Source organism: Meleagris gallopavo, chromosome 5 (genome assembly GCF_000146605.3).
Source record: "Meleagris gallopavo isolate NT-WF06-2002-E0010 breed Aviagen turkey brand Nicholas breeding stock chromosome 5, Turkey_5.1, whole genome shotgun sequence".
NCBI classification, from domain to species: Eukaryota; Metazoa; Chordata; class Aves; order Galliformes; family Phasianidae; genus Meleagris; species Meleagris gallopavo.
The window spans coordinates 34957643-34965334 of record NC_015015.2 but is presented as its reverse complement, the minus strand read 5'-3'; the positions used below and the strand labels follow the sequence as shown (position 1 = coordinate 34965334).

Genomic DNA, 7692 nt, shown 5'->3' with positions numbered 1-7692 from the left:
GGGAGGGAGGAGAAAGGAGATGGAGGGACTTGTCCCACTCATATTTCTTTCCAGAATTTAAATTAGTTTCGTTTTGGTCCAAATCGAACTTTGGAGAATTTTGTAGCATTTTGTTTTTGTTTCCTATTCTGTTAATGACTCAGAAGCTATCAGTTGGTGGCAGCTTTCTTTTGGAGTAGTGATGGAGAGATTGCTTAAGTTTGTTGTGTGGTGATGTTATGATTTTAATTCCCAGTAATACAATATGAACGATTGTGTCATATGAATAAATTTAGAGTCTTTCAACTTTGTGATTGTCTTCGACACCTTTCACTGAATGCTTCATTACCATTGCAGATGAAAACATTCCCTGTTGGCAGTCAGGCTGCATAGCATAATTTAACATGTGATTAAAGTCTTCAGGATCGTTACAAACTTAACTCAGTATAAATCATACAATTAGTCTTTTAAAAATGTATGCTGTGAGTGGAGTTGTCATGGTTAAGGTTGTTCTTCCTTTTCCTCAGTGCAGATGAGAATTTCATTTTGAATGTTGTAAATAGTGCAAATGGTCCCGTAGGAAGTGCTGCTCTAGGCGCTGCACAACCTCTAGTAACAAATACGAAGAGCTCTTTTACAGAATTCTAGATTTTTGTACTTTACCTTTTTTTTTAGAAAGGAAAACAAAGTGTTTTAATAGAAATTGTAATGACCTGTGAAGGAATAATAATTAAAAAACAACAACAACAACAACAAAAAACCCAACCCAACAAAAACCAGCATTGGGATAATCCAGATTATTTTCCGAGAGTACTCAGCTATACTCCTTCCGTGGGACTGGAGAAGAACAAGCAGTGCATCAAACAATGTAACCACTAAAAACTTTCTTACAAGCTGGGAAATTGTGGTGTCTTGACATAAGGCAGAGTTTGGTATATCAGATTATATTTTTCTTTCCTAAATTAGATCTAAAGGACTTCAGAAGCACAGCAGGAGCTGAGAGATTCTGCTACATAGATGTGATCTGCAGTGGGTCACTGCATGCTAATGTCGCATCTTCGTGTGAGGCAGTAACCCCTGAACTTGAGAAAACAAGACAAAAATCCCTGTGTCATATGTGGGAACATGTCACTATGTAATCACTTCCAGCTTTGCTTTGAGGAAGAAAATTCTGCTGGTGAACCAGTCTTGCAGGGTACTCCAGGCTGTATGATTTGGCTTAGTTTAATAGTAACAGTAATTGTAAGCTCAAGTAGTCTGATTGCTGCTGCATAAGGAGTGGAGTTGTTCCTGCACTGAGGGCAAAGTAGGAGCTGGCTACTGAAATTTGCAAAAGGTAACTGATGGGAAACAAGATGAGTGGTTGATGCTTCTGTCCTGATGTTGTTCCAGCGTGTTGCAGAGTTCCCTTCAAAATTAGCTTGTGTGCTATCTTTGTGCTGTACACTGCTGATAATTAATGTGTTTTTGTACTTGAGTACGGACTTCAAAATGCATTCCTGAGAAATCTTGTAGGAAAAAGTGCAACTTTGTATGGAAAAGCACTTTTATACTGAAGAAGTTGGTATTTCTATAAATAAATACAACATCAAAGGAAATCGTTTCAGTAAAAAGTGAACATTACAAGCATGACACTGAAATAATTTCTGGCAGTGCAATTGTAGAAGATTTCTGATTTGGCCTTAGTAGTTGTAAAAATATTCAGAATGGCTGAAATTGTTATGGGACAAATTGCTCTAGAACAGGAGTGCAAGTAAGCTGAAGTTAGTTTCACTGAGTAGTGGTGAAGCCTTCAGTTTAGTTACTGCCAGGCATTGCCTCTTCTGATCACTGTGCTCAGGTAGTTATCTTCTTTTTCTGTATTTGATTGTCTCGCTGTCTTCTTTCATGACTTGAAGTATATTGTGGGAGTTCAGATTTCATGTCCCGTGGAAAAAAATAAAATAAAGAAACAGGGATTCCCAGCCTTATTGCTGTTTCTCATGCTATTTTTCAAGAGATTCTTATTTTTTTCAGAAAAAAATATGTCCAAAAGGACTTAGCTCTGTGAACTTTGGAGGATTTTTTTGTTTGTCTGTTTTTTGTTTAGTGCTTTTGATCTATCTGGGGCATCTTAAACAAAAGAATAGTGTAAGACAATGTGAACAAACCAGCTCTTTAATAGCTCTTCCTTCTTTGAAATATAGGGCCACTTTTTTTCTTAAAGGAGCCTTTATGACTGTTAGTTACTTCTTAATTATCTTTACATGATTATTTAATGTTGCTCTTCTAAATGAATTATTTTCAGTCTTTTAAAGATGTTCATCACTTTAGATTGGGGGCTCTTCTCAAGGGAAATACAAAGGAAATGCAATTAACATGTTTGTATGTTTAGCTGATATTATATTTAAGCTAAATAGGTTCTTTCTCTTTGTTTAGCTTAGAGCAATAAATGTTGATCTCCAGACTGATGCTGCTCTGCAAGTGGATATCTCAGATGCACTCAGTGAGAGGGACAAAGTGAAGTTCACTGTCCATACAAAGGTAAAAGCCTGAGTTTGTGCATTGAATGTTTTCTTAATTATAAAAAAGAAAACTTACTTAAACTGTGTTTATGAAGCAAGTGTAAAATATTCCAGAGGAGATGAGAGAACAGCATTATCTCATGTGTAAGAGACCATGTAGCAGCGGTGCTCAAAGAAATGATTACAAAAAATGAAAGTTAAAAAAAGTGTGGAATAAAGTAACATTCTTTTTTTGCACTGACGTGTTATCATACAATTTCTATGCCTATTAATCAGCCAATTTGTAGGTAGAATCTTCAATAAATCTCAGTATTTTTCAGAGTAGTTTTTTTACTTAGGCTAGCCATGGTTTCAAATTCTAAAAATACATTTCATAATGGAATTATATTCAAGAGTAATTTTAAGTTACAGCTTGTATTGACTTCTTTTTGTAAATTTGTTGGTTTATTGAGTGCAGAATCACAGAATAGTTGAGGTTGAAGATCTCTTGAGATCACTTAGTCCCTTCTCTTCTCCCTACTTCCACCATGAAATGAGAGTGAGGCAGAGCAGGTCTCTTAAGGTTTGTCCAGTTGAATTTTGAATATCTTCAAGGGTGAAGACTGCACAATTTCTTTGGGCAAACCATTCCAATTGTTTGATGCGCTAATTGAGATGGGAGTAATTACTGCTGTATGAACTTTTGGTAAAATACTTATCTTGATGCTAGAGTTATTACTATTATTATTTTACAGGGATATACTTTGATATTTTTTTCAGGATTCTTTTAATATAGTAATGAAAAACTGTTCTTTGTTGTTGTTTCGTAACTTTCCTCCTTTTCCCTTTCCAGAGCTCCTTACCAAATTTCAAACAAAGTGAATTTTCCGTTGTTCGGCAACATGAAGAATTTATTTGGCTTCACGATTCCTTTGTGGAGAATGAGGACTATGCTGGCTATATTGTAAGTATGAGAGTTCCTTTGTTTTATGTGTGCTGATTTCTGTGGACATGAGAAGTACTCAAGGCTGCTTTTAAATCTGGTGGAAACAGCAGGTGTTTGTTCCTACTAAAATGACATCAGATGCTTTTTTTATACAATTACACAAAATTTAGGTTTGAAGCAAACTCGGAGGAAAATCACTGTGCTTGTCATTGTCTTTTAGTATTAAGAAGTGAGTAGCTTAATCTATATCCTAGCATATTTTTACTCTACAGTATTGAAGTGTTGGAGACTGTATAACTTGGTGATATTGTTTTTGTAAGCTAATGTTTAACTTAGTTGAGAGCTTCATGTTGCCTTTGTTTTATCTGGAATGGCTGAGTGCAGTAACTGAGCACTAGTAATTAGGCTTTTCCAGTTTCCATTTTGAAGATCAGAATCATTTTACCATAAAGCAGATTGAGGGGAAAAAAACTAAACTCACTCCAAAAACCATCTAGAAATACAGAACACATTAATACGTAAGTTAACAACTTAATGTTTTGTTGTTTATTTTATGCATCCAAGGAAGATATGTCCTCAAAATAGTCAACTTATGATGGGATGCCTATTAAAAATGGATACTGCTGTTCATACTTTAATTATAGACAGAAATACTTACTATCCTGGTGTGAAATCTGGGTATTTGTGTTTGGGTGAGAGGGTCTACTGATTCAGTTGGTAAATGTGTATTTCTAATTGACTAATGGTTACAATTACGATAATCTGTGATGTCATACTATTTTTGAGCTAGTCTTTTTTAGTAGGAGCTATTGGGAGTGATTGGGCTTTGATCTCTAGTAACTAGTTTTCAACTGTTGTCTCAGTAAATTCTGGATTTTACTAGTTCTGTAATCCATTCATGTAATGGAAAAATATCAGTGAACTTAAATTTGAGCACATTTTATTTGTTCTATTTCTATTTATTCGTAGCAATTCAGGATCAGTTTGTCTGCAGTGTTTTCTCTTTCACTACTGTTATGACAATAACCTGGGGACTTGTTTGTTATATGCTTTATTTCAACAGATTTATCTTTAATGTCTGCAGTGCCACAAGAAAAAACTGGCTCCTGCAAGCAGCACAAAATGTGGGGTTTTTTATTTAATAATTTTGAGAGTTATAAATGGTGTGAAAGAAACTGTAGAATTCTTTCTTTCTTTCAAGAAGAAACAATCCATACCAAATAAATCAAAACTGATTATAAAAGAACAAGTTTGAGTTTTAATTCCTTGTATTGGGAAAGTTAGGTATTGCTTGAATTCTGTTGTAATTAAACTCTGAAAGCCATTTAGTTAGCTAATTTTCAAGTAATTTTCAAGGACGTTTGGTGAAAGTTGGCATGCTAATTCCAGATATCTAACTCATTCATGAGAGGATTTGTACATAAATGCCTTAATAAATGACAGGAGAGAGCCATATAATAAAAAGCTGCAGGCAACTTCTCAGACAAACAGTATTCAATCAGTGAGGGAACAGAAGTTGAGCAAATTAAAAAAAATTATTTGTTTCTAGATTCCACCAGCGCCACCCAGGCCTGACTTTGATGCCTCAAGGGAAAAATTGCAGAAGCTTGGAGAAGGAGAAGGGTCGATGACTAAAGAAGAATTCACCAAGATGAAACAAGAACTGGAGGCGTATGTAGACTTGATTACTACCTTTTTTTTTCCCCCTTCAAATTTTAGCGCTGTTGGCTGTCCCATGTTTCTAATTTCACTACAGTGGTTCTCTGAAAATCAAGTTGCTACGTAACCAAGGTTATCTTAGTGATCATGATCAGAGCCATTAGGAAAATTCTAGAAATCACTGCTTAGAAATTATGACTATTTCACGGATGAGCTTCTGAAACAGGAAGAAAGTTGGCTTGTTCTTGAGAATTTTTTATAAGGAAAAGAAAAACAACAACCTAGTTAGATCCCTTTCTTTACAGAGCATTTGGAAAGGGAGGAGATAGCCTGTGTCTTTTTTATTTCTGGTTCTATATCCATTCTATAAACATAACAAACAATAAGTTCTGTGCATATAGTGATTGAACTAGGGATTTCTGCATGTGGTTGGTATTGTAAACGTAGGTACCAACATTCTGTTCCCTAAGAAATACAGCAAGCAATTACTAGAAAATCTTTTTTTCTTGAAATATTTTTTTTGGCACAGTGAGAATATACTTCCTGAAAATAGCATATTCACATGCTGCCAATTTAGCATGTATTGAAACATTTGAACTAAGTCGTCTTGTTCTATGTTGAGTTACACAGTAAAGTTTCTCCTGGCTCCTTCTACTATCCTTGTCATGCACTCACTTCTTTGATCTTTTTTCCTGTCATTGGTTTCAGTTTTCAAGTGTATATTTACACTGCTTCTAGACTGCTTCTATCAAGAGCTCTGAATTGGCAAGAGAAGTACATAGAACTCTTAGAACTAATGTTTTCTCTCCAGATGCCAGTAGCTGTGAGCAAATATCTTAAAACTCCGTGTTAGTGTTGCATACCACATAATTTATAGCAGAGTAGATATACACTTCATATACAGAGAACTGGAAATTAGTAAAACACTACTTTTTAAAGACTCTGGTTTTCCAGCGGCCCTGATCATGATTCTCTTGTGGTCTGGTTAGGGGTTGGATAACACAGAAAACTTTGAGTTTCTTCTACTGCCACCTCCATCCTCTGCATCCTCCTTTTTTGTCTTCACTGAATGACTACTACTCTCACTGAGATCACACATCTCCCAACACTGGCCCTGCTGGTTTGCTGGTATGTAAATCTTAACCTCCTCACACATAGTGGAAGCAAAAGTGTTATTTCACTGTTTGACCTCAGAACGGGGAAAAGAGCCCCTTCCTTGTTTCTAGAGAGGTTGCATCTTACTGATTGAATTTGCAGAGCAAAAAGAATTTTAGAAAACTTGTATTAATAAAAATGCCATCCTCTTAATTAAATCACAAATGAATATTTCCTTGAGTTGGTTGATCTGAGCAACTGCATAACTGTCAAGGTTAAATGTGATTGTTTTGGTTGTACTTACTAAAGGCACTTAATTTCACTTTTAGAACCACAATGAAGCAAGACATCCATGTAAGATTCTGCCTAAAAAGGCTAAGTACTTTATCATGGAATAAGAGGCTGCTATTTAAAGAGCTAAACAAATGATATGAATGTTTAAGTAAGGAAGGAGGGTGCAAATAGGCAAGGGGATGGAGATGGGGAGGAAGGAAATTGCGCGTCTGCTATCTACTAACTAATGTATCTCAATTTCTTGACTTTTGTGAAGGCAGTGAAAAGGCACAGTTGAAATTACACTTGCAGCAAACCTATCTGTGTTAGTTAGTCTTAAAAATTAGATTGTATTTGAGTCTTCTTTAAAAATCTATCAGTAATATGTTAGGGCTTCAAATTTCCCCCTCGTATTAATATTATACTATTTGTTTTTATGTGTGTGTGTCTCTCTCTCTCTCTATACATACATACATACATATATATATATATATGTATATTTTATATATATATAAAAGTATCAGAATGATAACCTCTACTATGTCAGCTTAAATTTTGTGTCCTTACTGAGGATCTCTTAAAGCTTCTCATTGGGCTTACCTCAAATTTTATTGCTTCAAGTGAAATTCTTAGTCTGTCTTGTTTTTTGTTTTCAGCGAATATTTGGCAATATTCAAGAAGACGGTTGCAATGCATGAAGTGTTCTTGTGTCGTGTGGCAGCACATCCTATTTTGAGAAAGGATTTAAATTTCCATGTCTTCTTGGAATATAATCAGGATGTGAGTATTGAAAACTAAATTGCTGGTAAGAAAAATCAAGATGTACTTTTATGGTGGTGTGGAAAATTGATTAAGAAAGCATTGTCTCCCAGAGCAAATTGCATCAGTTCCTTCATACTCGACGTATTTGTATTTTAAGTTACAAATTCATTAATGTCTGTAGGAGTTCATTCTGCTGCCACCTGGGCAACCAAATACTCTAGTGTCAAAATAAAAAATATTAATGGGAATCTATTATGTTTTGGATTAAAAAGATTAGCTTTTGGTGGTGATTTCACACGGTGTTATAATTCTCTGTTCCTTGACTGAAACTTGGGGTGGAGTGTGGAGTTAGTGTAAAAAAAAACAAAAACAAAAAAAAAAACCCCACATCATGAATTTTTTAGAATTTAGAACAATGGTTTAAATTCTGTTGCTTACAAAACCAGAGGATTTCTCCTGAAACATTATGATAAAGAAAGCTCCCCCTCCTCTCCT

General features: G+C 35.1%; 1 protein-coding gene across 2 annotated transcripts in view; it reads left to right on the top strand.

The window, feature by feature from the left end:
• The first annotated feature begins 2392 nt into the window (after positions 1-2392).
• The window catches only part of SNX6 (sorting nexin 6), a 14384-nt gene continuing 9084 nt past the window's right edge, over positions 2393-7692 (top strand). The window contains exons 1-4 of one of the 2 annotated variants that reach the window (XM_019615711.2): positions 2393-2502; positions 3316-3426; positions 4958-5079; positions 7092-7215. In XM_019615711.2, the coding sequence (XP_019471256.1) occupies positions 5036-5079; positions 7092-7215 (168 nt within the window). In that variant the 5' untranslated portion in view covers positions 2393-2502; positions 3316-3426; positions 4958-5035. Of the gene's footprint in view, positions 2503-3315; positions 3427-4957; positions 5080-6058; positions 6196-7091; positions 7216-7692 lie in introns of those variants that run through there. The other variant, XM_031553602.1, reaches the window with a different exon arrangement.